Raw genomic sequence first — 14652 nt, forward strand, 5'->3', positions numbered from 1 at the left:
TGCATCAAAGCCTTCTGTATGCTCTAGCATAAAAACAACCACACAAAAACCCCGTATAAATACGTCGTTGGTACACTGGTAATATTTAAAATCAAACGTATTTATACGTCTTTGGGAGCAAATGAGTTAAATGCACACAAGTAGGAGACAAACAAATCAAGCTCAGTAAATAATCTTTAGAGGATAAAAATGTGATGAAATAAAGTCAAAATTATTGGCTATCATCAGCATTCTGTCCATATTTACTGGTCATCTGTCAATCAGATTATCCATTAATCTTTGCAGTAATCTCTTTGCTATTGCCTATCAACATGCAATTGCCCTTTATACCCCCCCCCCCCCCCCCCCCAGTCCACACCCACCCGCTACGTCGATCCATGTACTGTAAATGTGCGCAGCGCTGATTCCAGTCCCCCGACACCCGCGGTGATGTGATAGAGCACCGAGGAATCAACATGCTGCAGTTTTGTAATGTTTCCGTGCCACTGATTCCAGACACCTTAAGTCATGTAAATAATGAATCACATGATCCATGCGTGGGACGGGCTGGCATATGGCATAGCGAAGAGTAAAGCGCGGAGCGTCTAAGGTGATATCTCGTACCATCTCACTTTTTTTTTCCCCCCACCCTCACTGCCTAAACTTGATATTTAACCTCCTGATTTAGTCACCTCTGACTGCAGTGACCTTAGCTTTCCTACTTTCACTTATGCATCATTCCGCGATCATAAGCGCCTCCGAGGAGGAAAAGGAGGACACTTGGGGAAAGATCGGAGTCAATGAATTAAACAGGAGGTGCCGATAGGAAGGTGGAGGATGTAGTCCGCAGCTGTCTGCGAAGATGCCCTTTGACCCTTCGTGGATAAGGAAGTTAGGAGACCATCAGCCTGTGGGCTTCAACAGCCACTGTAAAAAAAAAAAAAAAAGAGGGAGAGAAAAAACTCCATCTCTCAGCTTCATGAATTATTAAGCTATTGGTCCACAGCTTCTAAAATATACAGGAGGGTGGTCTGTCTCTCCTTTCGGATTTCACATACCCTCTACTTTGTCCTTTTTTCCACCATCGGTTTCTTCTTCCAACCCCCCAACCCCACCCCACCCCACCCCTTTTTCTTTCAGATTTAGTGTATCTTCTTTGCACCAACAAGATTGTAAATCAGAACACAAACAAAGCAGGGGGGGGGGGGGGGGGGGGAAGAAGGCAGCGCCAAAAGACACTTTGTTATTCAGATCATACGAGGCTTTTTTTCTTCTTCTTCTTCTTTGCTTAAGGAACAGCGTCTACCACTAACCAGCTGTCACGCATTTAAAAGTTGTCGGGGATAAATTTGCAAGTTCTGCAGTTACATCAGATGCCTGTAACGCGCAGAGCAGAAGGGCAGCCCTTGAAATGGGACGGAACCATGCTCTGTCCATTTATCTTTTTCTTGTTGTTTTTTATTTTTTGCCCCCTTTCTGTATCCCACTTGACACGATGCTCTTATGTGCGTGTGACACGTTTGCCAGTGCATGATTATATATCTGAGGCAAAGTTGGCTGCAAACGCGCTGCCCAGTGCAGAATCGCAGCCGTAATAAATGAACAGAGGGGAGAAAATAAGACATAAGAAAGAAAAGCTGAGCAAAGGAGCGATTCTCTCTCGAGCTGGTGGAGATCTGTATTGTAAGCACTTTCGGCTGTCAGCACTTCTTTGAGCTACCTCAAAGGGAGGATGAGGAGGGGCGCGATCAGGAAATGTAGCGTTTCTTCTTCTTCTTCTGAAAAAAAAAAAAAAAAAAAAATCCCCTTTTTTGAGGGTTCCTGTTTATTTGTTCACGGTGCTGTTTATATTAGTCGTTCATTTGATAGTGTGATTTATTTGTCAGGTGGACAGACGATGCAGCGGCGTGAAGCGAGGAGAGATTTACTGTAGTATCTGTTAAGGAAGAAGTTGTCAGGCTTCAAGCAATAGTGAGGAGGTGGGTGGGGGTGGGGGGTGTATGTGTGTGTTAGGGAATAAATTGCCAGCCATCCTCTTTCTGCTTTTCAGGCCTCCGGTGCCCCCCCACTCCCCCCTCGCACACACATACACCCTCCTTTACTACTCCGACCCACCCTCCTCCCTCCCTCATTAAGTATTGATGTGGGTAGCCATACTTGCCATCTCAGCCTATTAATAATGCATGGCAGGTGCTGTTGATGTGGTCTCTCACACTGAGATTGAGAGCGGCAGGAATGGCAACACTGAGCTGCATAGTAGCTTCAGTACAACCTCCGTCACTGGGCTCTGCTATGGGGGGGGGCGAGGAGGGAGGAGGGGGGCGCTGCGCCTGCCCATTTGAGTTTATGGCAAGCTGTGACAGCAGCCCCAAGATGGATATACAAGGTAGCATCTTACTCAATATCCCCGAGCAGTTTTTACATCCAAAACTGCCTTTTGTCATAAAGAACTGATGGATGAGGCTGCGGCACGCCGCGCGTGAGCCCTGTCTGCCACTGCCGCTGCTTTATTTTGTTTTCTTCCCGTTTTATGTTTTCAGCGCAGACACAATAGTTTCACTGACAGACAGGTGCTCTTTTTCAATCTCAACAACTAATTTCTTCATCTTGTTTTGTTTTTGTTTTTTTGTTGTTTTTTTTTCTATGTGTGTACGTGTAGGTTCTTCCTCAAGTTCTTTTTGAAGTGCAACCAGAACTGTCTGAAGAATGCTGGCAACCCTCGAGACATGAGACGTTTTCAGGTGACATTTCTGATTAAAATCGAAAAATGGACTGCATGAGCTTAGCTGTAAATCAAAAGAAATGATACTGGAAGTATTAGTGTGCTAAGATCATACCAATCAATCCGCTCTGAAAGTGTTGCAAAGTTTACTCACATACATGAGCTGTATCAGCCTGTGAGTCAATAAGATGAATGAATGTGATCACGATGCCCTTCACAGTCAGTTGTTTTGCTTTCACTGTCACTACTGTGTGCAGACAATGTTTTGTTTTTTACAATTAGAAATCTCAAAACACTCACCGATTCAACAGTGCTTGAATATATACACCACTGCTAAGTGCTAATTTTGCTATTGGTTATAAAAGTTTTAACTTGGGTGATTATCCAAAATGCGTCAATAGACAATATGCTACTGTATAAAACAGTATAAGTACAATACAAAATATGACAACATAAACATGATATGTGCGAGGTGAAAAGTATCGAATCAGAATCCTGCCAATACTCGAAACCTCATAAATAAGGGTTTGAATCTCTGAAAACATTTTTGTATGACTGAAAATGTATTTTGAATCTCCAAAAAAGATGTTTTGAATCTTTAAAAGTTTGTTTTGAATCTCCAAATATATTTTTGGAATGACTGAAAAATCTCTGAAAAAGCTTTAAAATAAAAATGACTGATAAGAAATGAAACACATTTTTAAAAGTATGACTTTACAGTGTTTCACCCACAAATTTTCAGAGGTTCAAAACGGTCACAAGCCGAGTTAAAAAAAAAGAAAAAAAAAAAGTTTGTCATTGTTCTCCCTGGGCATTGATTTGTTTCCCATTTTTGAAACTTGTAAATGGCGATCATTTATTTTTTATTTTTTTAATTGTAACTTTAAAAGTATACTTTACTTATTTAGCCATTTTTGGCAGTCAAACATTAATATTTTTCAAATAATAAATGTGATATTTTCATTACTTTTCATGTACAATTAGTACCTTTAAAAACACATTTTGCAACTTGCTGTCGACTGAAAATGACATCACAAGGGCTCAGGTAACCAATCACAGCTTAGCTTGTGAATGTCACATGACCAACCCTAGAAAACAGGTGAGCTGTGATTGGTTACCTGAGCCCTTGTGATGTCATTTTCAGTCGACAGCAAGTTGCAAAAAGTGTTTTTATAGGTACTATTTGTATGTGAAAAATAATGAAAGTATAAAATTAATTATAGACTAAATATGAACTTTTTATTCCTATAATGGGCTAAATATGTGAAGTGTCCCTTTAAGGTTGAATGTTTTCCAATGTTATTTTGAAACTGCAATTCAAGGTCCTATTCAATTACACAACAGCTTCAGTTGCTTCAGTCCAATCATCTTTTCTGTTTGCTGAGCAGGGTGGGTCTAACACTTTTTAGCCAATTGGATGAACTAAAGTTGGTCACATGTTCATTGACGTCATCTCTTCTTCTGCGCATGCGGGTCATATACATCTGCAAAGCACTTTGGGGACGTATTTGGTTCACACACCAGACAGACTATAATTGTCATTCACTTAAAAAAAAAAAAAAAAAAAAAAAAAAATCGTAAAATTTGGTTTTACCCAAAAAAAAATCTAAATTGAGCTGCAGTCTGAACTTAGCTTAGTTTCATGCTCCTTTAGTCTCTTGCCCAGTTCAATTGATTCCAATCCGGCTTTCTCCGCCTCAGGTGGTTGTGTCAACTACGGTGAGCGTGGAGGGTCACGTGCTGGCCGTGTCCGACAACATGTTTGTGCACAACAACTCCAAACACGGGCGCAGAGCTCGAAGACTGGACCCGTCGGAAGGCACGCAGTCCTACCTGGAACACGGTATTAAAAGCAGCGACGTAACATCACGCTTCTTTGTCTACGTTCCCACTCATCCCCTCCTCGCTGTCTGTTTCCGAGCTCAACCCCCCCGCATCCTCCTTGTTACTCGTGTTCCTCACTTTTCGTCTCTTGTAGCGTTTCCAAATTGTGCTAAGAGAGGAGAAAGTGGTAGCTAGCGAGTCTCTTGTCTGTCCCCGGTGGCTTGCTCCCCTCAGGTCTCTGCCTTGAGGCCTTCGAGTCTGTCTGGCATAAGCACTACGTGTCTTATGAGGTCTGTTCTGCTTAAAGCCAACACTGGCTTTATTTCCTCAGAGACCCGCTTTTATCCCGCAGCCCTCCATCACTCCCCATCCCTCAGGTTTTTAAACACACCCATGCACATTGCACTTGCACTGTCAGACCAAAACCTTTCATACTTCATAATGACATGTGCGCATGATTTAGGGATTCCCAAATCTCTAATCCAGTTATTTTCTCATTTCTATTTCCTGGAGATTGAATAAGAGAAACATATTTCTTTTTCTCTTTTAGAAAAGTCAACCTCGGGGATGATAATGACAAAAAAAAACTAAGCAAGGATTTACATGATGGCCTTATGGTAGATTGCATTAGGGTTGAGTATTTTGAATGACTATTCTCCGGAGGTGCTCCGGACCACTTGGCCTTGACCTCGGAGCCGATTAGGAAAGTTACACAAAAACTCGCCATACTGGAGTCATCACGAAGGCTTGGCTCTTACAAAGAAAGAACAGTACTGCACCCCACGCTAACAGATGTTCCCTGTGTCAGAGAGATTTGTTTGGGAATTTCCTCCCTGTGATTTCCTATTCTCCTGATGATGGGGGTTGGAAGGCGGAACAACAGGAGTGAAGGAAGAGAAGAGAAGCGAGAGGGCCTGACAGGAGAAGGGGGGGCAGCCGTGACATGAGGAGGGAGCAAGAGTGCTTGATGCTACAAAGAAAAGATGAAATACTAAGCAAGGAGACACCGTGCTTTCTTTTTTGTTTTTTTGTTGTTTTTTTTGCCTTCACTTTTCATCCGCCGCCGCGTCGAGTGTATGTGCGGCATACACAACTTTGGGGGGGGCTCATTTCAGGCGATAATAGATAACAGTGCATAGAGTTGAACAGATGGCACAGAGGAACACCCCAAAGTATAATCCTATCACATGGATTCACGTTCCACCATCTGGTTAATCCAAACACACACACACACACATGCGCACACGCATGGAGCGCACATAATATCAACGGCTGCGAAAAGGAGGCATCTTAGGCCGTGATTACAGCCACAGATTGCCGCTCGCTGAATGTTGATCTCTGCAGGCGTATCGGCAGGCTAAATATCATTCCGGCTTGTTGGGGTGGATCAACACAACGGCGAGGCGGGCCAAGTGCAAAGGCTAGGCTGCGGGGGGGGAAAAAAAAAAGTCAGCCTAGGCTAAAGTGGATTATGCCGCTTTGCAGAATTACAGCATGTCTGACAAGCAAAAGAAAGAGCTTTAGCTTGTATAAACATACATTTTCCCCCATGTTGTTCTTTTCTTCAATCGCATCCCGCAATCGCTAAATCCATAATACCAGCAGATAAGGTTATGAAGAACAGCGCAGCGCTCGTTATTGAAAATATGCTTTGTTGTTGTTATTGTGTCGACTTTGTCGGGTAAGTCGCAAAAAAAAAAAAGGGTCCGTGTACTTTTCGGCCATTCGTTTTTCCTTCTGTAGCAAGGACACGGAAAAACGGGAAACAAACCGATTTCCGTTTTTTGTTTTGATGTATATGAACAAATAACGGGAAACGAGTCGTCTCCCGTTTTTGTTGAAATAAAAATGAAAATGAAAAACGGGAAACGAGCCGTGGGGCACGTCGCTGCTGCTGTTGCAGTGGAAGCTTGCTGCCCCCTAGTGTCTATTTCGAGGCCTCTGACAGACAATGATCTGAGAGCCACCCTCGGACATTTCTCTCCGAAAGTCCTCTTATAGGGCCAAATTGGCTACACAGATGTGCAGCGATTTCACTTGACGCCATGCCGTTGTTTTTCATTTCCACTATCATGTTGTGATAGCCATCTAAAGTCCTCAAAATAAACACTAGGGGGCAGCGCCACAAAAGATGAACGGCTTCCGGGTCAAGGAGAAACCAGCTTGCGAAAAACGGTTTACGGCCATGTTTCATTTCCCAATTTGTGCTAAATAAACACATAATAGAATAGTTGTTCATTTTCATTTTTATTTCAACAAAAACGGGAAGACGACTCGTTTCCCGTTATTTGTTCATATACATCAAAACAAACAAAAACGGAAATCGGTTTGTTTCCCGTTTTCCGTGTCCTTGCTTCAGAAGGAAAAACGAATGGCCGAAAAGTACACGGACCCGATATCGATATCCCTAGACGTCATGCCGTTAGTTTTCATTTCCACTATCATGTTGTGATAGCCATCTAAAGGCCTCGAAATAGACACTAGGGGGCAGCAAGCTGCCACTGCAGCAGCAGCAGTGACGCGCCGCAAAAGATGAACGGCTTCCGGGTCAAGGAGAAACCAGCTTGCGAAAAACGGTTTACGGCCACATTTCTTTTCCCGATATGTGCTAAATAAACACACAATAGAACATTGTGTAAGGGCTCGTTTCCCGTTTTTCATTTTCATTTTTATTTCAACAAAAACGTGAAGACGACTCGTTTCCCGTTATTTGTTCATATACATCAAAACAAAAAAAAACGGAAATCGGTTTGTTTCCCGTTTTCCGTGTCCTTGCTTCAGAAGGAAACACGAATGGCCGAAAAGTACACGGACCAAAAAGAGCCCGACCCGAAGGAACGCGTGCGACCGCGCGCTGACTGGCCGAGCGCGACGTGCGGGAAGCGGATAGCTGAGCAAGTGCGAAGTGTTTGCTTAATGAGGGCGACGTATTCCGAGGGCAGCGCTCCTGTTGGGTCGGCGCCGCTCCCCGGTCGCGTGGCCTTTGATCAGACACTCAGCACACCTGACATTTACACGCCTTGGCGCTTTGCTACGTGTCATAAAACAAGCGCACCGCTGCTGCCCTCGCACGCGGGGCAGGGGTGATGTTTAATAACGGGGTGCGTATAATCACTCTGATTAGTATTCCTCGCTTGCTCTCAACCCCTGGGATAGATGAGGAGAGCAGGTAGTATGTGTGTGTGTGTGTGCGCGCGAGGAGGGGACTGTTACATGTGTCATATCCATAAAGGTCTTTGCCGCGGTGCCAGTAGCAAAGACCTTTATGGGCTCGTCATTAGGTTACTTAACATCTCATCTTTTCTTCGCAGCAACCCCCAGCATCAAAGCCATTAGCCCCAGTGAAGGCTGGACCACAGGGGGCGCTACAGTTATCATCATCGGGGACAACTTCTTTGACGGCCTGCAGGTCATTTTCGGCACCATGTTGGTTTGGAGCGAGGTTAGTCACGTGAAAGAAATAAACAGCACTTTTCACGAGTGTACGCCGGCCTCCAATACGTTGTTGTCCATTGGCGAAGTTATCATTAAAAGGAACCGAGTACGAATAGCGTCTTTCTCTCTAAGTACCGTATTTTCACGACTATAAGGCGCACCTAAAAGCCTTCAATTTTGTCAAATGCTGACCATTATAATCCAGTGCGCCTTATATATGGATCAATATTGAGCCGCAACTGTCAGGTGACAGAAGATCCCGCCATCTTGGATCGCTAACTACGGCAACCCCACTACAACAATATACCTTTATATGCCTGCGTGATAGTGCGCGTTCGTAAAAACACAATACATCATTGAAAAAAAAATTTATCTACAATCTTGATGCATTATAAAGAAACTATTTAAATTTGACGTTTTACTTTTGACCCCATTACATTCCCAGTGAGTCTTCATTGGAATAATTTACATTTTGTCTGCAGTATTTGTATTGTCTTGAGAACAATATTTAAAATATGTCATCCATTGAAGGTGCGCCTTATAATGCGGTGCGCCTTATAGTCGTGCAAATACGGTAGATGCATAACAGGGACAAACTGTTCTTGCCTTATCACTGAAGTTCTCCACAGTCCAACTTTTTTTTTTGTTGCTTTTGTTTTAAATTCCAGCTTAACTCATTCACTCCCAGCTGTTTTACTGTATTTTGACTGATTTTGCAAGGCCCACAGAATATTGTGTTCTATTTGTTATAAAAACATGGAACCTACCAAAAGAAGGTTTAGCATCTCTTCTTTCATTAGGAAAAAAAAAAGTATATTTTTATGTTTCCGTTTTGCAGCAATTAGCATTGGAATATAGCTAAGTTTAACCATTATTCACAAATCTGTTTAAAACAGTGGGGAAAAGAGTTTTTTGCAACATGGCCCAGGTTGATCTCTTATACTCTGCTGCCACCTGCTGGCCGCTTTTGTAATAACTACCTTAGATTCAAGCATTCTCTTCAGTTCAGAGGCTGCATCAAAGCTCTTCTGTATGCTCTAGCATAAAAAAAAAAAACAACCCAAAAACGTATAAATACGTCTTTGGGAGCAAATGAGTTAATATACTGTAAACCTGGAATATTACGAAATTGAGTGAATCTATGCCCCTGGCCATTAGATGCAGAACATGCAGTATATGCTGTTGTAGTTTGTCAAAATGACTGCTATGACAAAGGTAGTAGTAGATTTGAGCACATTTCTCTTGTTCATCAATCAAAAGTGTTTATACTGTATGCACACTATGAACTTTTATTTTTGCTTTGGGGTCCATTCATTCTGATTTAATAGAAACAAGTTACAGTACTGCACATTTTGTCAAACGATTTTTAAAAGTTTGAAGGATTTCATACGACAGTCTAACATCAAAAAGTCGATGTATTTTGTCAGCAAGATGACAAGACAGTGCTAATCACTGTTTTATCCCTAATTGACAAATGATTAGATGTAGTAGTTATATTGACTGAGAATGCAACCAAAGCACATAATGTCACGCTATTGGTTTCCCAGTCGGGTGAAGAAAATCTTTCGAGATAATAATCACCAGCTTGAGATTTACTGCAATGGATAACAAAGTTACTGTCACATATTATTAAACGTAACTGTCAAAGCAAGTGTCAGTTTTCCAGCTAAGTGACACGCACCCACACAGAGCTACGTTTAACTGTCACTCTTGAATAGAGTTAACATAATGATCCAGCTATTCCACCATTAAAATCATTATAGCAATAAATAAAAAGGTAAGTCAACACATGAAAGCTGAAAAGTTTAGTTTGGAGAAATGTTTCACCATTCGGTTTTTTCTCAAGGCCAACGTGGATAAAATGTATAATTTATTTACTTGAAAATAATCGTTTTTTTTTGTGTGAATTTGGCCCAAGGCTCAATGTCAAAACACATCCCAGTGCACGCACACAAATGTTGCAACCTTGAGTATGAAGCTAGCAGCACAAGACACAAGGCCATTCGTTAACAGCTACAAAACAAAGCCCAATGAGGTCATGCCCCAAGAACCAGAAAAGGTTGTGTTTGTGTGACTACAAACAAAACAACTGTTTACAACAAGCAGTAAGTCGCCAAGATAGGTGCTTAGTTAAAAATTTAAATAAATATGCTTAAAGGGGTTGTCTGCCGGATTCACTCAGGAAAATGCACTTTTTAAATACAGGATGTACACACTTTAACTTTCTCTCAGTCTACACATCTGGCATCACATTGGCTGGAGGGGTGTAAACACTGTCTTTCCACAGAAACGTCCCGCTGTTTACAAAACAAACACAAAATGGCAAAATACAGGCTGGGGGGGTGGGGGTTTAGGACGAAATCACCACCAAAGATTAACATAAACACAGATGTATAGACTGAGAGAAAGTTAAAGTGTGTACATCCTGTATTTAAAAAGTGAATTTTCCTGAGTGAATCCGTCAGACTGCGCCTTTAAAGAGAAACATGTTAATACCTGGTAAAAATCGATTTATTTAAGTGAACATGAGCAACTTCCTTGCCTTTTGTCTTCCTATTGTCACCTCTTAATTTTGTCAACTAGCTCTCAGTTCATCTTTCCTTAAATTTGTATCTAAGAAGCATACACGCCGCACCGTTATGAATCATGTTGCAAGGAGCATCTGCCACATAACAAAAATGTAAATGTGTGAGAAATTGAAGGTCAGCGAGCGGCACAGTGAAACAGCTTTCGCTTTAGTAAAATAATTATTCTATAAAAAGCTCCTATATTATCGCGCCGGAACGTGAGTGGGGGTCAGACAATGGCAGAATGAAAGCCTAGTTAAGTGAGCAATAAAAAGAGACGGTTTGAACAACACACGTGCGCGTACACACGCGTTGCACGCTGGCAGGAGCACTGATAGCTTTTGAGCGCCGCTAGCTTTGAGTGCTAGTTCGACGCAGGATGCGGAAAACGAGCACTCAGTGAGGTCTCGTCTGTGTTTTGTCTTGTTGCCGCTTTCCTCCTTCAAAGAGCCTTCAGCACGCACGCACGCACGCACGGCGAGTGGGCCCATCAGCCGCGCTAAGTGAGCCTCTTAAAGACACCGCGGCGCTTTAATGTAAGCTAACGGCAGCGAGACAGCCAACGCTGACAGACACAGAGACACGGGGGCAGCGAGGATGAGCATATCATACGTTTACTTATGCGGCATAATAGATGTTTGCAGTGAGAGTTTTTTTTTTTTTTTTTTTTTTAAATTCACATACACATAACTACCTTTGAAGTCCTCTGTAAAGATCCGTGTCAGCAGCCATAACCATCTTTAGCATGACATCGCCTTGGGCTTTATTGGCTCACCTCAGGTCTTAAGAGCAAACTGATATAGAAGTGATGTGTAGAACTTAAAACAACATTATGGTAATAAAGAAAAAGTTTATTAAAACTAAGGGCTTGTTTTATATGAAGCTTAACTGATCAAAATAATACCGATATCGGGAAATTCTGTCTCATTATCTCTTACAGTAGCACTCAGTTGTCATTTTTTTCTTGCTATCTATTGTCAAAAGACGAAAGATGAAAAGCAGGAGGCTTATCATATATAATTACTCATAACACTGAAGCGTTAATCTGCTTAAAAAACAAAAAAACAACATTGTATGATACAGTATAAGCATTAACTCATTTGCTCTCAAAAACGTATAAATACGTTCTATTTTAAATGTTTTAAGTGTCCCAAGGACGTATTTATACGTTGTTTATGGGGTTTTTTTCATGCTAGAGCATACAGAAGGCTTTGATGCAGCCTCTCAACTGCAAAGAACGGTTGAAGAAATGGTAGTTATTACTCAAATGGCCAGGGTGGAAGGCAGTCTCAAAGAGCTACCAACTTCACAGCGCAGATCTATGATCGCCCTGTCTAACTTTATATCTTCTACCCATGGAGGTCTGCCCGCAGTTCCTTAGAGCAGTATCTTCTTCTGCCATGTCAAGGGCTGCACCTCTCATGCAGCTATTTTAATGGGAATGAGGGGGGCCACTTGGATTGGTGGCAAATCAAGTTGGCTATGTTCAAGCCCAAAATGGCACAAAATGCCAGTTTTGAAAATACCAAAACTCAGTCTAACACGCCTCTGTATAGATTTAGACTGAATCTTGCATTGGGCAAGAAAATTATGGAAATATTTAATTTATTTAATTATTAATGTGTGTGATTAATGTGTGTTTCTCTAAGTTTAACCGCCATTGGTAACATAGATATTGTTGTCCAATCAAAAGATTGTTTTTCCAAATTTGAAGTTTTTCTTTGTTTTTCCAACAAAAGGAAAAAAAAAAAAACAATTCTTTGACATGACTTTTTGTTTCAACTGTGTTGACATCATACGACATTTGCTTCATGATCATTCCCATTAGCAAAACATGTAATATTGAATTGCCAGTTATTAAAGTTAATCCTAATAATCTTTTGTGCCTTCCCGTAGTTGATTACCCCACATGCCATCCGAGTGCAGACTCCACCCAGACACATCCCTGGGGTGGTGGAGGTCACGCTGTCCTACAAATCCAAACAGTTCTGCAAAGGCACACCTGGACGCTTCATCTACACAGGTATCACCCGTACACAAGCGTTTCTTTCGGTTTACCGTGTAATTAAAGGGGATCTACTGATCTGCTGGCTAATAGCGTAATGCAACTTTGCTTCTTATCAGTTCTGACAACAACAAAAAAAAATGTGCCATTAAAGTGAAGTTGATTACAGTATCAAGGTGATTGATCTTGTTGGGTTAATTGCGGGGAAGAAAAAAAAAAAACATTAGCATGACTAAGAGTAATGCTCTAGCAAAACTGACACATCGGGGAAGGAATGCGTTTTGCTGTCTTTTATGAAGCAAGTGAAGGTCAGGGGGAGGTTTAACCTTTTGATTAGTGGGATTATTGCGATTTAACCCTGTCGAAGGCGGGATACGGCGGGAGCGCGATCCATACAGAGAGCGGTGATTTCTGACGGTGTGAAGAGCAGGAGCGTTACATCAGGATGCATCGCTGTAGATTTATAGCCGGGCGTTGGAAAAGAGCATGCACAGAGAGTGAATGTGAAGCGGTGATTAACCGACGCGTGGACACGGGTCTCCGGGGAGAATGCGAATCACGTAAATCTGTCTGTAATCTCAACTACTGATGGACTTAGCGTGTAAGCCCCCGCTGGAAGTGCCAACATTTGACAAAAATCACATTTGTGCGAAGCGCGCTGGCCGCCTCCCTGGCGTGCGTTTGTATGTCTTTTAATTACTGTACATTGACGGAATCCATGTCCGTGTTTGCATACTTGCGGCAAAGGCGGGCAAGTTGGCTTAACCGAGCGAGCGTATATGTGTGAAGGTAGTCGAGGCACACACGGGAGCGTTGACACTAACTGCATTACTAAGACAGAGGGCAGATGGGTGGGCAGACTTTGCCATGCCAGAGCTGTCCAACAAACCTCAACTCTGCCAAGCCTATAAATGTGTGTAGGTTTGTGTGTGCGTGTGTGTGCAGGCTTTTAATGCGCCAGACATGTGGGAAGCGTATGCATAAACACCCCATCTTTTCCCAGCCCTCCACTCTTTCACCTTGTCACATTCACTTATTCAAAACTTGCCCCTGTGAATGAATTCACCCCCACCCCCGCGTCTCTTGGCTCCGATAGAGGCGCGTTGAAGAATCTCAACAGGTGAGATGTAGCAGAGGTCATCCACTGGGAGCTCAGCACACACACACATATAGGGATGAGCGAGTACCGATACCAGGTATCGGTATCGGGCCGATACCAGCCTTTTTTCAAGTACTCGAGTACTCGTGACACAGACGAGTACAAGCGACCGATGGCAGAAGGGTAGGACGTTAAGTGAGTCCTCCTTGCCTGTAAGTGGCGCTAGCTTGCAGCAATTTTTCACCAAAACTTCACCGGTTTGGAAATAATACTTCAAAATTGTGAATCTTAAACTAAAAAAAGCATTTTTTGTGTTTTAATTTGAGCTTTAAGACTATTGAAGAGTGACTGTGCTGTTTTTTTGGTCAAAATTAAAGGAAATATATTTGTTTAACTCATTTGCTCCCAATAACGTGTAAATACGTTTTTTTAAAAAAATGTTTTAAGTGTCCCAAAGACGTATTTATACGTTTTTTGGGTTGTTGTTTTTTATGCTAGAGCATACAGAAGGCTTTGATGCAGCCTCTCAACTGCAAAGAACGGTTGCAGAAATGGTATTACACAAACGGCCAGCAGGTGGCAGCAGAGCAAAGGAGATCAACCAGGGCCATCGAGAAAAAAAGCTAAATTCCTTAGAATTTTAAATAGATTTGTGAAAACTGATGAAACTTAGCTCTCTTCTAATGCTAATTGCTACAAAACGGAAACAGATAGAAACATACTTTTTTTTTCCTGATGAAAGAAGAGACTTTAATCTTTCTTTTGACAGGTTCCATGTTTTTTTTTTTTTTTTTTTAGCAATAGAACACAATATTCTGTGGGCCTTGCTAAATCAGTCAAAATTCAGTAAAACAGCCGGGAGCGAACGGGATTGCGAAATGTGAAAATGGCTGGGAGTGAATGAGTTGAAAATATCTTTTAGTGATTCTTTTTATTTGTCAAAATGTACTACTGGTATCGGCAGTTGGTATCGGTATCGGTGAGTACTGAGGGTCTGCGTATCGGCATCGGTCTGAAAAAA

At 42.1% G+C, this 14652-nt stretch overlaps 1 protein-coding gene across 4 annotated transcripts in view; it reads left to right on the top strand.

The window, feature by feature from the left end:
- Positions 1 to 14652, top strand: part of LOC144025875 (transcription factor COE1) — an 83717-nt gene that overhangs the window by 37197 nt on the left and 31868 nt on the right. For all 4 annotated transcript variants that reach the window (XM_077532257.1, XM_077532259.1, XM_077532256.1 and 1 more), the window contains exons 7-10: positions 2639 to 2720; positions 4403 to 4544; positions 7837 to 7967; positions 12424 to 12550. In XM_077532257.1, the coding sequence (XP_077388383.1) occupies positions 2639 to 2720; positions 4403 to 4544; positions 7837 to 7967; positions 12424 to 12550 (482 nt within the window). The remainder of the gene's footprint in view (positions 1 to 2638; positions 2721 to 4402; positions 4545 to 7836; positions 7968 to 12423; positions 12551 to 14652) is intronic.

The sequence above is a fragment of the Festucalex cinctus genome, chromosome 9 (genome assembly GCF_051991245.1).
Source record: "Festucalex cinctus isolate MCC-2025b chromosome 9, RoL_Fcin_1.0, whole genome shotgun sequence".
NCBI lineage: Eukaryota > Metazoa > Chordata > Actinopteri > Syngnathiformes > Syngnathidae > Festucalex > Festucalex cinctus.